Below are 19,697 nucleotides of genomic sequence, written 5' to 3' on the forward strand. Positions count from 1 at the left end.
TTTAAGCATGGAAAAAATAGACCTTTTTCACTTCATTATTGTCACATGTGTGACAGTGTTGGGAAACGGCAGTGTTTAAAATGCATGGAATTAAAATACTTGTATTTTTATTGGAGTGTTGTAGTTTTGTTAATGGTTAGTTTGAAAGCAGAGTGAGCTGTGGGTCTGCCTTTGCACGCTGAGCTCCTCATGTGCAGAGTCACACGGTGGTTTTGATGTAGTGGGTAAGGGGAGTTACTGGAAACAGCCTGAAGGTCACAGCTGAACCAGCTGAGCTCAGAATGGGTGTTTGGGTAGGGATGCATCCAGGATAGGTAGTCAGGAGAAGGTGAGGGATGAATAGCTATGATGGTGAAGCAAACGTTTTGATATTTAGTTATTTAGTTACTGCATTTTACAATAAATCTAATTTTAGATCGGATTCTGGTCTTTCATTTTTACCAAAGCTTCCTTAAGTTTATCTAAATTTGATTCAAGTCAGTTGGAATACAGAATCTCCAAGAATTTTTTTCCTAGTGAAAATGCTGAAATGTCATCATAAAAAAAGTTGCCGGTTGCAGGAACGGGCTGCTGACATAAAAAGCCTGTCTTAGATCCAGCATTTGGCTGGAGGCCAGATAATGAGTTTTCATAGGAGCTTGTTGGCAAGCTTACGTTTCTGCTTAGGTTAATGTAATGTAACTGTAAGTAATTTGGGAACCTGGTACATGCGAAACAATTTTTAGACAAAATGATCTTATAATTTTTTAATTTTAACTGAGAAGATATTTTTATAAGCCAGCTTCTTGTACTTCAAGTATTTTAGAAATGCCATGGAGTGTGGTTCTTTACTATGTCCTCTTTTAATGGTTAACCTACTGAATAATCCTTAAAAAATATTAAACCTCATAACACATCTGTCAAATCAGAAGTTATGCTGACTTCATTCAGTGGAGTGATTTAAAGAAAGGTTTGCATTTTTAAAAGGATAGGTGGTAACATATATAGGGATAGATCAACAGTTTTGTGAGTAAAAAAGTACTGTAAATGTGCTCATGGGTAATCTGTTGACCAGGTTATTCTGTGAACTAAGGCTGAAATGCACGAACCATCCTAGGATGAGAATGGAGTTTAGTTTCCTGAAATGGTGCCCATCCCTGGCAGTTATGCCAGTGGGCCTTTTCACTGTTCTTGTGGCTTTTTCAGTTTTCATTCAAAGCTTGATGGTAAGGGTTGGAGATTGCTTTGTCTCAGGAGGGTTTTGATGCTTCTCATTTCTTACGTATGATAAGTGTATGTGAATTTATGCTAAGGCGAAAGAAAGCTGAATTCGGATCTTGAACCATCTGTGCAAGTGCTGGATATACCAGGCTATAAAAGATGTCCAGATCTAGCCCTGGCCTTTGAGGTGCAGGGGATAAATGTGGTTTTAACAGGAGAAAGCTGAGGACTCTTGTTTCTGTCCAGGACGACAATGCTCATCTGCAGTAACTGCTCCATATCTGAGAGGGATAGAGGAGGCATGGCGTGCATGCTTGTCCTCCATCGTTATGGGCTGATGGCTGCCAACCCCTCCAGAAAAGGAATGACACTCTACCGTGCTTTATTATTGCCATGCCTTGCTGTGTCATTGGCAGCGACAGTGTGGATGATGAACACACAGGATTTGGTTTACAGCTGCTTTGCTGGAGGTCTCTTACATGGTATGTAAATCTGGTTGAACGTAGATGGAGATCATTGTGATGGGGGACAGTGCGATACCATTGTGCTGGTGCTTATGAGAGGTTTAAACTTCCCTTAGACCAGTTGTTCCCTAGTAGCTATTAATAGTAGGGCCTAGAGATAATTCTGGATGTGATAGCTGACAAGTTTCTTCATCAAATAGTCAATGAACGAGCAAGAAGTGTTTCTATTTTAAGCATAGCTCTGTCAAGTAAAAGAACTTCAAAGAAAAGCTTTTCTTAGAAAATAACTTTGGTGTGAGTTACCACAAGTGTTTCTCTTTAAGTGATAGATTAAATTCAGGGTTGCAACTTGAAGCATCTCTGATAAAGGAAGAATTTTTTGGGGTTTTTTTGCCAGCTGTACTGTGAGGGGTTTATATTAGTTTAAAACTTATGTGTTTAATTGAAAGATGCTAATAAAACCTTGGAGGAGGTGCAGATTAAGACCTCTTGGAAGGGAATGATCTGCTTTGAATTTGGTGTGAATAGTCACTGCTGAAGTGTTAGGGTAAGTGGAGAATCCTTAGGGAAAGTTGGAGAGCTCTGTTGAAAAGCGGTTTGTCCTAGGAGGTGAGAATTGCCTTAGGTGCAGAGCCTGTGGTAGCAAAAGGTTTTCCTATTTTGCTCTTTCTTTTGTGTCTGAATTTACCTTTGCACTTTCATACCAGTGTCCAGGATGATGTGCCATGAAGCTAAGTATGACTTCTGATGAAGAGGATGGTAGTACTGACCACAGAGGACAAAAGGATAGTGCCAGGACCAAGCGCCTCAAAATAAGTTTTTGAAAATCCATTTGCTAGAGCATGGCATCGTCCTCCAGATGAATTTCTGTGTGCTGATATAATTGTGGCTGTTTTGTTATAAACTGACAGAGCAGGAAGCTTGCTGGAGTGACAAGATCAAGGAACTAACTGTCGGGTTTGGCGCCTTTTTTTTTTTTTTTTTTTTTTTTTTTTTTTTTTTTTTTTTTTTTTTTTTCTTTAAGATGGAGCTTGAGACCTTAGGTACAGAGTGTGATTCATTGAATGGGACCAGTTTGATTTAAATCAGAAATTATACAGTGCAGTGTCTTGAAAAGCTGCCATTACAATGAGTTTACACACATGAATTAAGCTTTCTTCTGTTGTCTTTTAAAAAGCAAAATGCTTCTCCTAGGTTTCAGGGTTATTTTGGGGGTGTACAAGATTGTCAGTTGTGGTAATTTTAAGCATTTTGGCACTGTGTTTGAATATGATCTATGGTCTGTTTCAGCTGTCTAACTTCTGGTGAAACCTTCTGCATGGATCTGTCTTTGGCTTTTTTCAGTAAACCCTTGGTACTTTCTGTTTGTTAGCCTGAGGTCATAGCGAGATATGATAGCATCCTTACTCTTTTGCTCTAGTTTGTCTGGGAATTTAAAAGTTGGTTGTGAAGCTTGATGGATTTTCCTGTCTTTGATTAGAAGCATCACAAGTTGAAGAATATTTACTTACCAGCTAAACTTTTTTTTGTTTCAAGTAACCTGTTAGGGACTGACTTCTTAATCTTTCTTTGGAGTGCAGGTTGTTACTTTCTTCCTATTATGACTTGCTTTTAAAACTGCCAGGAGAGAGAAGCCATGATAGTCTGGGAAGAAGGTAAATGATCAACTACTGCCAACCAAACCATGCGTCTGTTACACTGTGGAAAAAATGCCTGTTAAAAAGCCAAGCTTGTTTTTCCTCCAGTGTCAGGAAAGCACTTGAAAGATGGTTGGGAGTAGTTAGTGATAAGAATGTGTGTATTTAGATTTATTGCAAGCTTTCTAAAATACTCTTGATTTTTTGATCTTGCAGAGACTCCAACCGTCATGTTAAGGTAAAGCAGAAAAGTGCAGTGCTGAACATGCTAAAGAAGTTGGACAAAATAAGGTTCAGAGGTCACAAGAGAGATGAGTTCCTTGATTTAGCAGAGTCTCCAAATGCTTCAGACACTGAATGTGGAGATGAAATCCCAGTGAAGATACCTCGGACGTCAGCTCGAGACAATGAAGAGTTGAGAGACCCTGTAAGTACTCAATTCAGGTATCATATTATGGTTTATAGTTTTCAGCCAGAAAAATAACAGAAATTACCTGTTCTTTATCCATATATTACGGTTGTAACACTTGAAGATTTGTGGGCTAGGCAGTAACTTTCTAGTAATAGGCCTATATTTTGTGGAAAGATCAATTCATTTCTCAATATTAGAGTTCTAATTTTAGATACTGTGAGTTGGTGGGTTTGTTAACTTTGGATGTGTTTCTGAATGCTCTCTGTTTTGTTGAGTTACTAATGAACATGTGAAAAAGAAAAGGCAACTTTTCAGTCTGAGGACCTCAGATCTGCTCAAATGTTCAGGACTTTAAGGATAAGGCTTCTGGTTGCTTCATTAGTGTTAGAGGGTCACAGCATCTCCTTCTGCATTGCAGTGCTGTAATCAGTAGTGCTTCCATGCAATTAGAGCTGGTTTAAACCTGTGAAGACAGTACTAAAACGTTTTGGTGCTTGTAAGCAGAAGCATTAAAGCAGACCTACTTTTTTCAAAGACACTGCTTCAGGAAAAGTTAAATATTCGTTAAAAAATAAAATAAAATCCTTCTTTAGCTGTTAAAATTGGATGTGGATCCATGACCTTGGAGTGCTACGGTATTAATTTAGATTTATCTATATAATTGTATTGAAGAAGGGACTTGGAATTCAGAATTTATATAATCCTTGAAAACTTACTGTGCAGTTTTTATCCCCAAAATGTGATCAGACTGTTGTCTGAAGGCTCATTTCTAGGAGTGTGGGGCTTACTCACAGCAAGCTATAAACAAAAAAGATTTTAAATATGCTTATGCTTCTCCTTTGGGGTTGGCAGCTTGTGTCCAGTACTGTAGCTATTAGCTTTTTAAAATTTAAGTGGGCTTTCATGGGACCAGATAGAGTCCTGCTTATAGAGAGTTTTTTTGCCAGTATGTTTTTCCTATGATCATGGAACAAACAGCTGGTAATGACAGAGCATGTTTTGGTCACAAAAAGTCTGTTATATGTAAATACTCAAGCTTCTCAGACAAGGAAGTCTGTTAAATGCTATTCCTTTGCTCTTACTCTATTGAAGACATCTGTCATTTGTTAAGATGTAAGTATTTTGTATACTGGAATTGATCTCTGCTGCTGCCCTTCCAGTGTGGTGTTTTTTGAGTTTTTTATAGGTAAGTACTGCCTTAGTTTCATTAAACTTAAGGTTCATGTTTTGTGTGGGTATATATTAGATGCCTTTTGTGTTTTATCTGAAGTATCTGGATGGCAGAGCTATAGGCTACAGAAAGATCTGCCGTAAACTCCAGGTACTATTTTCTGTAATTCTTCAGGGGAATAGTAGCTCCTGGGTGCTGTGGAGGGTAGCTGAGGGCACAGCAAGGTGAACTTGTAGTTTTGAATAGTTAAAAAGCCTGAACACCTACACATCTGCGGCAATGGTCTCTGTTTTCTCAAAATGTTGAGTTCTGTGTGCCGAGAAGGGAACTTGGAGAAACACTTCGCTTTCTGGCTGATTACATACTGCACTAGGCTGGTATGGTCTAAGTCCTTGGGATACAGTTGAGGGCAGTTCTTTAAATTCAGGGAGAAGGAGGGAGAGGAGAGGAGAAATGGCATCAAACTTGTTTTGCCCCACTCCTGATGTTTGGGAACTCCAAACCCAGTGTGATGCTGGAACAGCCTAAGAGCAGCAGCTTTGTTACAGGCATGAGCAAAATAAGCAAATTGGTATGAGGAAAAAGGTCTGTCATATGAGGGATAAATTCTGGATGGGAATTTTGAGGAATTAATAGTTGGTCCTCACAGGCATCTGCACGCTAAGCGCTGCTGCCTATCCGTAAAATGAAGGGAGAAGAAATAATCCCATGTGCTGCAGAGGTGCCAAGAGTAAAGAAAATACTGCTTATGTATTTAAATCAATATTAAAATAGGGGTGTTTGAAGTTGTGTGAACAGTGCAATTCTGAATTATTTTTCTTTTGTATTGAGATTATATAGTTGAGTTGTGCCTGAATTGGTTTTAATTCAATGTCTAAAACTCATAACAATTTGCTTTACAGGGTGTTTTTCTTTTATAGGCTCTGTAAGCAAGTTAGTATATTACGCTTGTATTACCCTGACCATGGGAAGACCAAGTCTTACTGATTTCTTCTCGTTCCATACCTTTGGGAAACTGTTGAAAGCACACAAAAACCAATGCAAGTCTTCTGTGTAAATGGAAGTTAGGCTACATGTCTTTTCAGATAGATGTGAGCTGTACTGTGCTTCCACTTCTGTTCCTTCATTGTTTCTATTAAAATCTGGGTACAGAACTCATGGTCTTGAAAGAGCAAGATTGGTGGCTTGGAACGTAATACAGGCATGCAAAATTAGAGTCCTAGTCTCCTTATCTGCATCTTCACTCTCAGCCATTCCCTAGACAAGGACTTCATCTCTGCCCCTCTCTACTTCCCTCCCCCTGCCCCTGTCTGGTGTATTAATCATTATGCAGGCATTAAGGAAAGATCTCTGTCTATTAGAGCAGTGCAGTGCAGTGCAGTCATATGAGTGAAGGACCCTTCTGTGCTTCATGGGCTTACAGTGCACCTAAAAATGTGTCTCTTCTTTAGCTATGTATCTGAACTTGACAAGCGTGTGCAAAAACTTGATACAAATGGAGGTTGCAGAGTAAAAAGCCTTGTCATAAAAGCTTGTGATTGCAGAGCCTTGACCATCTGCCAGAAGAGCGTCATCCTCTGTTGCGCTTTCAGCAAATGAAGTGAATGCTCAGTCCCAGGCCACAGATTGCGCAGTGGCGCTTAGTCCCAACACTCCACATGCCTTACTGAAGTCGTACATGTAAAAAAACAGAAAGGATGGCCAGATGAGGAAATTTAGTGCTCTTTAAACTGAGCTTTACCTGTGTAGTTCAGTAATTAACACCCTAACTTGTGTTCAGGTAAAGCACACAGCTAGCTCCTGGTCGGAGGACTCTGGAGATGGAAGGATTTATATTTTCCTTTGAATTCTCAGTAGTTTCTGAGAGTTTTTGTTCAAAAGGTTTCTTAATTTGAACTAGTTTGAATTCAGCTTACAGGCTGGCTGCTTGCTTGTGTGGGTTTCCCCCTCTCATTTAAGTGCCCCAGCTACCAGATTTGCCTTAAATAGGAGATACTTTCTTAGGTCCCTGTGGGTGTTTGGACACTGTCCAGATCATTGCCAAGACAGCAGTGCTGGTTAACAAATCTATCTCTCTGCTAAATATCTCTTTCAATTCCTGAATGTCCTGAATGGCTTCCTATATTTCTTCCTTCTTTCTCTCCCTTTACCATAGGCTGTTTGTTTGTTTGATTGTTTGTTTTAAGGCAAGGACATTAGACAGTGCATGCAGCACTGCTTTTTCTGCATTGTTTTGTAAAAACACCACAATTGCTAAACAGTACAAGGAGTAATATGGTCCATTCCAATTCAATTAGCATTTGATTTGTTGCGACATTAGAAATTGCGGTAATGTTGCTTAGTAATTAAAGTCCCCTTTATTCAGCACTACCCTTCCTATTGTACAGAAGGGGAGACAAGATCCAGTTCTACATGCAGGTATATGAATGAACGTGGTGCAGAGAGATCACATCCCCTTCAGAGTGGAGAAAGAACAAACTGTTTAGACTATAGAAGCTGGCACTAACCTGACAGTGAGAATTACTAGTAAAGCTCTCTTGTATCTGGCATATTGTGCTAAAAGCAGCCTAATCTACTTATGCAAGTGCCCTGCCAGTATGCAAGGATTAAATTTGAATTATTGTGGTGCAGAAAACATTACTTTAATTGCTTTTGCAGTACAGCTTGGTTTTTCCTGACACATGTCAATTAAAACCTTAAATGCTGCTCTATTGGTAATCTCATTTACAGTGATTGAGAGATATAAAGCATGATGCAAACATTACAGTGAAGAAGTTAAAGTCTCTTAACCTGGCTAGCACTAGCTTTTTTAAAATTTATGTAGAATATAGCTATGTTTTAGGAGCATGCCAGTATGGTTATGCTTCCAAGAATAGCTACTAAGGATTAACTGTTCGTGCAGATGCTTTCATTCTTAAGCATTGTTGTTGAGTTTTGCCTTTTCTTACAGCAGGTAATTGCAGCATTAAAGGGTCATGGGGGACCCTTTAATAATTTGAAGTAAGATAATGCACATGAAGTGTCAGGTGGAAAACTCAGGATGCTAGAACTTTGCGAGACAAGCTGTGTAGTTTGCTGTATTGCTGAAGACTTCCCCCCTACTCTTTTTTCCTCAAATGAATGCAAAATTTTCTCTTTTAAACTACCTCTTTCCTGTGTTGTGTCCCACCCACTTTATGGGCTCTGGGGAGTCACTTGAGTGGATAGTTTTGCCCCTGGCAACCCTCCTGGGGTTGGCATGTTGTGTCCTCACTGCTCCCCATTCTTCGTGTTTGAGAGCTGCTCCTTTCCAAGTTAATGACAAGCTTGGAAATCAGACCGCCATTTTGTTAGATATTCCTAGGGAAAAATCATTCACATATATATGATGTTGTGGAAGGAAATGAAAAGCATGGAGATGGGCAGTTGTGTTTCTGTGTGATACTGAAGATGTGCTGTGCTGCAGATGGAGAGCACAGATCCACATCTCTTAGTTGAGAAGTGACTTGGATCCTTTCTGTGGCTGTACAGTGGCAGTGGCAGCACACAGAACAAAATCCCAGGGCTTGCAGGATGAAGGGGTTTTGGGGAGGGAGGGCAGAGAAGTCTCAGGCTGGGACGTGCTGTTACGAAAAGCCTGAACTGCAGATGGCTTGAAAAATGCTTCTGTGGGGTTTAGATCTGGAGCTGGATGTGGCTTGGACAAGCAACACTGAACTTTGGCTGATGGGTTTTGCTAGTGGTTAGGCAGTCTGTCATCATCAGAAACGTTCATTTAACCCCTCTGTCTCTACATTCACCTGGGGCATTTCTCTATCTTCCTAGGCACTGCCAGGCCTTGCTCTTGGTCTTGGCTAAGTAATAATGATTGCCAACATTTTAAGAGGGCTCCTGTGTCAAATACTGTCAAAGCTAGAGAGGCAGAAGGAAAAGCAGAAATCTGTGGAAGCCTTCAAGGCTTTTACTGAGACTCAGAAACTAGAAAGCACATCTGTACAGTGCAGTGTAGTTAATGCAGCCTGAATCCCAGTGCTGTCCTACAGAGGCAGCAGAGAGGAGAAACCTTTACCCAGATAAAACTGAAATTAATACAAGGATTTTGTTAACTTGTGAATTGAGCCAGATATGCTAGCTTCAGACAGAGGGCAGAGGCAGGCAGTTGACCTTCAGCAAATGTAGAGACCTTATTTCTTGTTTTCTTAGATGTGTTGGTGTGGGGAGAAACAGTCTGTGATGGAGACGTGTGTTTAAATGTTTCTCCCACCACTGTCCTGGGTGTCCTCAGTTTTTCTGAATGTTTTTAAATGGTAGTCATAAAATTTTGTGGTGATGCTAATTTTGGAAATTGGGTGCACCACCAAACTTGTGTCACTGTGTATCCTAATAAATTGTTTTATTATTACATGTTAATTACGTGATCTTGCTCCTAGTATTCTAGGAAGCAGCCTTATGTTTTAACGCATGGGATTTTTTTTTCTCCTTTTCCACCTAAGTTAGGAGTTCATTGTAACCTGTTGTAGCTAGTTTAAAGGTGTGTACCCTCTGATTTTTAACCCCTCAGTGAGTGTCAGGCGGCTTGAATCCAGTGCTTTAGCAGATAAACATATTTGGAAATTCTAAGAATGAGTCATGTTAACTGGTATCACTCTCCCCAGTGCTATGCACCTCTTGCTCTTTTCTTTCTTAGAGGCGTAGTTAAGCCCCAGACTTTAATTATTGACTCAATATGTCTGAGAAACAAAAGCAGAGCTGATTCTCTAGATGGATTTCTGAAATGTAGCACATCTTTGGGTAAAATATCTTGAGTATCTTCAATGAGGATGAAAACTTGTATGCTTAGGTACTTGCTAGCCCATTTATTTTTCCTGTCCTCCCTCACCTGAGGTGGGAACCAGCTGCTGTTTAAGCACAGGGCTGATGCCCAGAGTCCAGGCACATTCCTTTTGAGTAAAGCACCTTGCTCTTAGTCCTGTATGTGGTTTTATTTCTTTATCAATAAAATGCTTAATCAGTGGCACTGTTTCTTCAGACCGCTCCCTGCACTCCTGCATGCTGGGGGCAGAGATTGTCCCTCTGTGCTAGATGTGGTTGTACAATACAGAAAGCCGTGCATTAACACCTGGGCAGCCGTCTGTATTTTAGTAACACTTCCCTTGTGCCTGCCCACGGAGTGAAGTGTAAGGGTGCTGCTTTTTGGCTTCAGCCACACCATCCTCCTTTAGGCTCTCCAAGTGTCTGGCAAGTGATAGCACTAAATCTTGTAGCATAAATAAATACAACCCAGCTCTCTGGATAAGAGATCAACACTGAGGTTAATTTGCATCCTGCGCTCACCTGAGAACAGTCTCTGATAATCTTCTGCAGTGGCTGGAGCAGTTGCAGATGGCATCTCTCAGTGCATCTCCCTGGCCAAAGGCAGGAGTGATGGGGAGAGGTGGGGCATGGTGAGGATGCTGTGCTGCAACTCCCGTGTGAACTGCCCTGGGGTCTGCCCCTCACGCTGTGGCGTGATTCGTGCTGGCTCCAAAATGGGAAGTAGCCCAAGGCTGCTGCTGAGCTAACAGCTTCTGCTCCTCATCAGGGCCAGCAGCATTGACAGCGTGCTGTGTGGGTGGGTGCTGCTTAGGGGACTGGAAATAGCATCTCTGCTTGGCACTGTATTCAGCAAACCCAGGTGGGGAGTTGGTGCTAGGTAAATACTGGGCAGTAACTGCCTACAGAGTGCTAATGTGCCTGTATAGGCAAATTCTGAGGCTTAAACTCAGCATCTGTTCAGTTCAAACAAGAAAATGGATGTTTAATAGGTATTTCCACACTGTTTTATCTTAAAAGTGCAAATCAGTCCCAACTGTGAAAGTACTTTGCTATCAGTAAGCTTTCTGCGGATCTTTCCTAAAACATAGAAAATGTCTTAATTTAATGTCTCCTATAGATTACTTGAATTTATATATGTGTGTAATTTAAGCTGTCATGGTTAATTGTATACAAGCTGGTGTTTGAAAGGAATACAGTTCCTGTATGTTTTTAGAGTTCAGACAAGGTGTGGGGAATAGTCAGACTAGGTAAATAAATTCCTTTTTGTCCTGAGATAATTTCTGAGATGTAGGCTTCTCTAATCTATCACTTTGGTTTTGAGTGTAAGCTACTAGAAAAGCTCCTGTAATTCTCATTGACAGATTTTTCATACTGGTGAGGACTGTACATGAGTGGTGGGAAATACTTATTTTCTGTAGTTTCTCAAGGTTTGCGTAAGTGTGTTCTGTAAACTCACATTTGATTAGCTTTCATTGACTTATTTTGGTAATCTGATGCTGAAAGAGGCATGTAGAATTATTGATACTTGCATGTTTCTCACATGATTGTCTCTTTACTGCCCCAGAAATCAGTTGATGTATTTAAATGAAAAAAAAAAAAAAAAAAAAAAAAAAATCCTTCTAAACTTTCAGTATGTTCTGGCTTTCTTATAGGCTGGTCCAGGGACCATCATCATGGCTTCAGGAGTCCAGGATTTTAACAGAACAGAGTCTGACAGACTGAATGAGATCAAAGGTCACCTGGAAATAGCCTTACTGGAAAAACACTTCTTACGTAAGTATAAAGTGCTCTGTAGAGAGGAATGATTTATGCCTTCTGAAATAATGTTTCTCTAACTGTAGAAGTTGGTGTCAGAATTTTGAGGTGCACTGATGTGCAGGTAGTACGTGCGTTTATGCTTCCCTAAGAACTTGAAAGTATTCCCAGGGTTTCTGGGTCACTTGGGTATTTCTTTCCTCATTGCATTCCTCACAGCATACTCACTATGTGACAAAAGCTGCTTAGTTGAAGTCTTGATGTTGACGTCTGCAGGTTGTATTAGAACTAAGTCAACTTCAATGTGCCTACAATAGGTGTTTTTCTTTCTAATAATAATTGCTAAGAAGAGATTTATGAAGGGGAGACCAGTTCATTTTCGTGGCAGCTCTTTCAACAACTAAAACATCTTAAAACACATGTCTCTTAACATTATATGTGTTACTGGTAAGTGTTGTAAGAAATACAGAGAAGAGTAGGTTTCAAGTGTTAGTTGTTTGGGTTTAAGCTTATATGTATGTATGTATAGTGAGAAAAAGTTGTCATTCATGGCTAGAGGCAGCTGCAAGGTTTTGGGGATTTTATCTCAGCAGGTCTGAACTGCTGATTTTTAAGAGCATAGTTAAAACCAGAAAAATGGAAACCAAAATAACTTGATAGAAGTAGAGATCTCTGTAATAAACCAATGAGAATTCTTGCTCAGTTGCTTCCCAGAATGGCCATTTTAATATTTTAGTTTTGAACTTCAGAGTATGAGCATTGTTTTTATGTTTTCAAAGCTTGTCAGATATTTTCTAAGGGGTAGAAATAACAAGACTATAGATTCTGTTCAATTTCTAAACTATAATCCAATGACAAGACATAGGTTTTTATCTTCAGCATGTTCTTCAGCATGTTCTCAAGGATTTGTCATTAATTTTCTGTGACTTGTTTTTCACTTGGCAATATTTCTTTGATATGTTTTCCCCCCCCCCTTGATGTGTATAAGAGGGAGGCCTGATAAAGGAGACTGGGCAGGAATTTATAATAAGCTGCTGTCAACTTCCACCAATACCTGGAAGAGATATCATGGTTGGAATGTCAAGTACAAACTGAAAGATCTGTTTGACTTGCCTTGTTAGTTTCAGTTATATACCTGTTTTTTATTTAACTGTTCAGTACAGAGTTACCATGTACTCTTTCCATGCCCAAAGAGGCATTGCTTAAGCTCCTGTTTATAAAATTGTTTTTTAAACTAGATGAGACACGTGATTTCTCAATGCAATCTAATGTGCAACAGAAACAGTAGGACTTAGCAGAACTGATTTTTGATTTGAAGTGGGATGTGCTTTTTGATGTAAAAACATGATAGGGCTCCCAGGCACTTCCATGGCTGGTGAATTCATTCTCCTTCTTAGTATGTTCTTACAGTAAATGGGGCACACAGCTTTGTGAATATTGGCAGTCTTCAGGTTCGTGCTGTAATTTGAAATTCTGATCAACTGTTACTTGTAGCTGAATCATTTTTCCTTTGAGCAGAGCTTTGTAGCAAACTCCAGGGTGAAGGATAAGGAAATTCACCCTTTTGTATAAACTTGGAGCAGATATTTGGGGGTTCAGACTGGTGGGGTGGTTCAGCTGGGTGTCTTAAGTCAGCCAGGGGTGTTTCCAGCCCTCGCCTCTTCACCAAAGCATGATGTTCGCTGTAGCTGAAATTACAGAGTTCTCCTGAGAAATTGATTGTAACTCTCTACATAAAAACAAGAGTAAGAGTCATAATCTGGTTGAGAAATAGTTGAGATAAAGCTTATCCCTTATTTGGCCACTTTCCATTCAAAATTTTGGGATGAAATATATCACCATGTTTGTCAGTTGTAGTGAAGTAGGAGTTCAGCTTTTGCATATGGCTTCTGAGTTCTTATTTTCCTTTTTCCTTCTCATTTGAGTTATTTTGGGATTTTTTTAATACTAGAAATGCTTCATTATTGTTTTCTTCCCAAAAGTGAACTAATGGTGTGCAGAAAAACATGCTTGAAATGTGCAGTTTGTTCGCTTCAACTTGCCCTTGGAAGAAAGCCTGGTCATTATTTTTTTTAAAATTCTGTTACTGCAGTAGGTGTTTTTTAGGAAGGCTAGTTGCTCTGCAGTATTTCCATACTATTTTTAACTATGCGATTCCTTAAGGACACCTTGCTACGATTGTGGTTTTGCATAATCTGTTTGCCACGTCCACATACTCCATTTCCGCCAGCTGGGCATGCAAAAATCAAAGTAATTGTTAATTAGTGAGGGAAATATCTAAAGTTTCATGCATTTGCTTTTTAATGTGCCGTGGTTCTACTTGTTATCTTGATTCTGACTTTTTTTTGGCCTCTTCTATACTTCTGTTTGTATTGGTGTCATTAGCCAGGATGTTTGAGGAGGAGAGCTTTCCTCTCAGCTGTACGTCATTTGTAATGTACACATACATTACACAGCTGCAAGTCAGCGTGGGTCTGTAATCTGAGGTGCTTGGCTAAAGTTTTTTGCTTAGCTCCATTCAGCTGTTAGTAGGAACAAGCAGTGTTTGGCTGTGTAGTGCATAGAGTGAAACACATTCCAAACCTGACTGTAGTCTCTACAAACTGCAGGGGAAATCCAGAGCGAGTAGGTATGGAGACGAGCTGTTGTCTCTAAGGAGGAAATATTTTCATTTGAGATGCCTGTCTTCTTTAGCAAAGAGGTAATCTAAGCCAGAGATATGAAGATGGAGAGGAATTGCTTGTGCAGTGTGTGCAGAGCTGTAAATGCAAATAAAACTTGTCTGGAAATGCAAGGGATTTGAGCTGCAGACTGATGGGAGGATGAGGCACACGGAGAAAGGGATCTTGGATAATGTCTTAAGCAAGGGGGAAGGATCATCTGATGCTCCCAGCCAAAGGGGCTAAAGTTGCTTTTCCTGTCTGTGTGGGGATAGTGTTAATCTCTTTGATCTGATGGCTCATTCTGAGCCTTACTACAGGAATGCTGAAAATATGCCTGCTGGGTTTGTGGTATTGGTGTGGGTTCCTTCAGAAAATGTCATGGAACACCAGCTGAATGAAAAGTGCAAAGGGCTTAGTCTGCTGGAGTTTCCACTGCATGTGGTTGGAAAGAGCCTTGTCTTGGACCTGGGACAATCAGAATCATTTATTTCTAAAGGACTTCCTGTTATAACTTAGTTTTTAATACAAGATAATACTGCCTTGGCCAAGTTGAGGTCTCAGTTTGGGAAGGCAACTACTTACCCAGGGCAGTTAGATTGATACGCTGTGATTTCTAGTGGTTTTAGTGTTTCCATTTCAAAACCTAGTTGTATCTTAACAAAAAATTATGCTTGCTGCTCTTGCATTTGAAAGACAAAACAACCAACAAAACAATCCTTCTGCTTTTGCACCTTTTTTGTTTGAGGTAAACACCTTGCTTCGTGTTACTTCCTGTGCCTGCTTATAGGGGGCAGTTTTGGAGATATCAGCGCTCCTGTCCTGGTGCCACAAGGTGCTTTGTAAGCACACATGCATCCTGTGGTTTGCATGAAATATTAGCTAATCCCAGTTCAAAGGTGTTCAAGCCTTTTGCAATGCGGAATTCATCAGCTCAGGAAAGAGGAGTTGGTAGCACCAGCCGAGAGTTAAGAAACCTGGTGACTCTTAGAGGAGAGGGTAGTCATGAACTGGTAAATCAAAGGAACCTCACATGAGGATGAGGAGTACTAGAAGGAAGTATAATCCTCTCCCACAGGGGTTTTTGCATTCCACTCCAGCAGTCTGTGGCAGGAGTCTTTAAGGTCTTACCAAATTAGTGTTTTCAGTCATGATGTTTATTCTACATGACAAAAGAAGTTGGGATTATGCTGCTTTTCCATTGAAATTTCTGCTCTGGCACACTGTTCATCCTCGTGCCTTTTTGAACCATTTATGTGACTAACTTCACAGTATTTTCTCTGGCTCCCACTTTCTGATATAAATGACCTGATGATTCTTTTTAAGAACAGCCTAGCAGAATACTGACCTTATGAAAGTAGAGCTCTAGAAAACCATACATGATTCTCAGGCAGAACTGGCATGTTAAAAAGTGTTAAACCTCAGAGGCCAAGCATGTGCTGACCAGCGAAAGACCTATGCTGAAAAGTCCAGTTCTGTACAGAAGTGCTAATACCTCCTCAAACAATCCCAGTAATTATATGCAACAAATAGACTGTGAAGCTGCACCAGAGTCTGATTACCACCTGTGTCAGAAAACCTTTGGTTTAATTTCTCCTGATGAGAGGCTCACGCCAGCTGCAGTAGCAGAGCTAGAGAGGAGCAGAAGAATAGATTCACTGCATTGGTTTTGCCGTTTTCTTACTGACCTAGCAGCCTGTAATCTGAACCTTAGGTTCAGAAATCTTGAAGCAGAATCTGGAGCTGATTTGGGCTGATTTACTTAGCAGATGAAGACCCTGGCAGGACAGTAAGCAGCTGCTGTGTTTTTCTGAGATACCCAAATACCAGCTGTGGGCCATAGTAGCCGTTCCTTGCTACATGGTCAACCCTTGGCCAAGGGCTACCAGTGCTGCACTGTGGGCTCTGAAATAAAGTGTGCTGATGCTGGTGACTGCTGAGGGCGCTGTGGCAGTGGAGCTTACCCTGGGTTTCTCACATCCTTTACTCCTTCCCCTAAACTTCCTTTCTTTCAATTTAAAATCCTGGACTCCCTACTGCTAAAAATGTATCCCTGGGCGATCTATGTGTCTCTTTTGAGATATAGAGTTCCTCTGATGAAGACTGTTTGCCTGTGGTGACTGGTGGGAAGTTTTGAATGTTTATCTTGGGTACCCAGAGATGACACAGTAAAAATATGTCAGTCCAGGCTTTGCTATAGAGCTGTCTCTTCACCAGAGCCGCTCTCATTTGTTTAATAACAAATTTCAAAATTTTTCTAGGTCTGACTTCTGACTGGGAGGCTTCTCAAAAACTACAGGAAGTTTCTTAAGAGGTGTAGGAAGGGTTTTTCTTATACTCAAAAGATGCTTATATACTGTTATGTTGAGTTCATTTACAGCTTTTCTGGGGGGAAAAAAAGAAAAAAAAAAAAAAACAAACACCAAAAAACCCTCCAAAACTCTGGTTTTATTTTCCTGGAAACACTGTTGGAAAGGGCAGTCATGAGCGGTGTAGAGCATTTGTTTGGGGGTCAAGAGGCCTCAATACAGACTCATGAGCATTCAGATTTCCATTTCTCATGTTCAAGGACTCTGCTCTGACTGGTGGAGGAGGTGAATTGGGCTTTTGCTCGCTCTCAACTTGACTTCCAAAAGCACGAGGTTCCTGAGACCAGGGGGGTAGGAAAGGATGTGACTCCATCCCAGTCCAGCAGCAGGCCTGAGTCCTGGGCTGATCCTTGGTCTGAGCCTGGCTTGTGCAATCTGCCCTTGTCATTGGACAAAGCACGTGCTTGATGATGTAGGTGATGATGGTGTACGTTAAGATGCCCAGTCTGGAAGACTTGTATTACCTGTGTGTGACTTGTACTGTCACACTGCCTTTTCATGAGACTGATGAACCAAAATGCAGCGCAGTGCTCAGAGGGATGTATTGTTTGAGCTCCTCCAGAGCCTTGAACAGATACCACCTACACACTGTGTTATGCACGTGGGCTGTGCTTGTTTCTGCCTTTTTTTTTGTGTGCCCAGCTTGGCTTTATGAATTGCAGAGAGGGTGTGAAAAGCCAGGCAGGGCAATGGTCAGCACTGTTGGTCCTCTCCCTTTTGTGTAACTGGGACAGAGATTTTGGGAGCCCTATGTGGAGCCTGCATTTTCCTGCTCAGCTTAGTAATACAAAAGCCTTGGAAGAGCCTGCTGCTATTCCTAAGCCAGACATTATTTCAACATTTATAGGCTGTTTCACTTCTGCCAAAACCAGAGTGAAAACCATTCCTGCTATAATGACAACATTTTTGCAGCTCTGTTTATTTTAGGTGGTTTTTTGCAACACTTCTGGCATTTTTATTCTCTAAAATTTCTGAAAATTCATAGAACAGCAGTATTTTTTGTGACTTTTAAGCTGACCTTTTAAGTGTATCTACCAATACAAAACTTTCCACTTGATGTTTTGAGAAGGGAGTCTGTCTCACTAAGCTATATTTTCAGGAAGTGTAATTTAAAATCCTTCCCTAATGAAGGGGAAATGATCCAGGTCTGTGTCTGTTACAACATGATGAAGCTCCACTGAAAGCACTAAATGTAAATGTAGTTACTAATTGGTAGTTAGCATAACTATTTTGTACAAATCTTAGCAATGCCATCTTAGCTCTTTCTAACCCCACCCACTCCAAGTAGGACATAACAGGAATGGTGAGAGAGGAAGCTGGAGCAGTTTGCACGGAGGAGGAAGACTTTGTCAGATATGATGTGTTTTGTAAATCAGTCTTCCTCATCATATGAGAGAGAACACTGTATGAAACTCTTGCTGTTCAGGTGTGGAGAATAGTACCAGTGAATATTAACTGACAGAGAGGATAATGGTTCAGACTCAGCCTTTCCTCCACTCTCTCTGGATTGGAGTTGGCTTATTTCCTATCAGCAGAGTAGGAGCCCACGCTGCTCCCCACCCTGTAGGCGTATGCAAAGAGGCTCAAAAACTGGTCCTCTAAAGCTCTGCTTAGTCTAAGTACTGGGGTAGGAGCTCTGTCTTTGGAAGAGCAAAGAGAAGACAAAGGAATGATGGAAACAAAACACAGCAAAAAGCGATTGTTTAACTGCCAAACCTGTGTTAAGGTTTTTAAAGGGAAATTGGCATGACTGGTTCTGAATATGACAGGTTGCTTCTTTGTTTTGATGTGTGCAGACTTAGCTGGAGAAAGGTAATGCTGAAAATGTGAGGGTTGTATTTATCTGTTTCACTTTACTCTACCAGAATGCCTATATAAAACAGGGCAGAGAGGATATGCACTCAATAAAGTTACTTAATCTTTAATGATTCTGTCTGCCTTTTGGCTTTTTATGACACCAGTATTCCTATTAGGAGATCTTTTTTGTTATGTTTTCTGTATGAAAGATTCATGCAAACAAGCAAGAGGCCTGACCACAAGAGAAAGCCATTAAATTGACAAATCAAGATGTTCACAAGCGCAAAAGGAAAAAAAAAAAAAAATTCTACCAGACCAGTTTTTGTCCAGCTCTTGAAGAGCTATGGAGAAGAAGAATGCTAGTATACATTTTGACAAAGGACATTTTTAGGTTTTTGCTTCATAAAATCCAAAGAGCAATCCTCAGCAGTGAGCTTTGGGATTCCCAAGTGAAGTGTGGAAGTCCAAATATGAAAGATGACATGACCTTAAGAGGTGGCTTAAAGAAGAAAGGACAGTTAATAAAATGGAGCTGCTAGAGTGATGGCTTAAATAAGCACTTTGCCAAGCATCTGGCATGCAAAGAAGTAGAATATCTCACAATGTGTGGGATCAAAAATTAATGTTTTATCTGAAATCTTTTGGGTAAATTTATGATAAGTTCTTTGGCAATCTCCATGGTTCTCACATCACTGATGCAAAAAACACATGACCTGGAGAAGGAGAATCATGGATTAGAAGAAGAACCGGTAACAAATAATGCACAATTAAGCTGTATCTAGTTATAGTTATGAATTATGAACATGTCTTCAGAGGAGTATGTAAATTGCAGAGTAACTGTAAGCAGGAAAAAAACAGGTTAGGGAATTCCATTGCGGGTTCTCCCTCCATCAGCGCTCCTTGGTCAGACAATGTTCTTTCTTTGTCTTTGCTTTATCATAAGTGATGGAGCCGTTCCATGTATTTCACAGCACTGCCATTTGCTGCTGGTTTTTAAGGTGAGGACTAAAAGCTCTTCATTCTCTTTGAGGATAAAAATAGATCTGTTTTCAGACTCCTGACATTTTGTTAGTAGTGTCATATAGCTATTTTACTTGGGACAAAGTTAACATACTAGCTTTCCGTAGGAATTGGGAGTCTGGTGAGGGTGGAAACTGCCTGCCCTGGAGACAGTTCCCATTGTCTGGCTCTGTCAGCACAAAACTGGTCAGGTCCAGATTGAAAGTGTGTGGTTGGGATTTAGTGTGTCTAGTAACAACTAAATAACATACTTGAACTCCAATAATGTTCAAAGGGTTGTAAGGAGATTTACCATGATTAACATAGATGTTGAAGGGTTATTTTTGTCCTGTCAAGTACTGGTGTTTCCCCATGTAAATATGACAGGGTTGCACACATGCTTTTTGCCATTTCTAGTTTCTGACTCAGTTTCCTTAGA

General features: G+C 40.4%; 1 protein-coding gene across 2 annotated transcripts in view; it reads left to right on the forward strand.

Moving 5' to 3' along the window:
- GRAMD4 (GRAM domain containing 4) overlaps positions 1 to 19,697 on the forward strand; it is a 75,407-nt gene that overhangs the window by 20,701 nt on the left and 35,009 nt on the right. For both annotated transcript variants that reach the window (XM_040062400.1, XM_040062401.1), the window contains exons 2-3: positions 3,518 to 3,728; positions 11,331 to 11,451. In XM_040062400.1, the coding sequence (XP_039918334.1) occupies positions 3,518 to 3,728; positions 11,331 to 11,451 (332 nt within the window). The remainder of the gene's footprint in view (positions 1 to 3,517; positions 3,729 to 11,330; positions 11,452 to 19,697) is intronic.

The sequence above is a fragment of the Hirundo rustica genome, chromosome 4, assembly GCF_015227805.2.
Source record: "Hirundo rustica isolate bHirRus1 chromosome 4, bHirRus1.pri.v3, whole genome shotgun sequence".
Classification (NCBI taxonomy): Eukaryota; Metazoa; Chordata; class Aves; order Passeriformes; family Hirundinidae; genus Hirundo; species Hirundo rustica.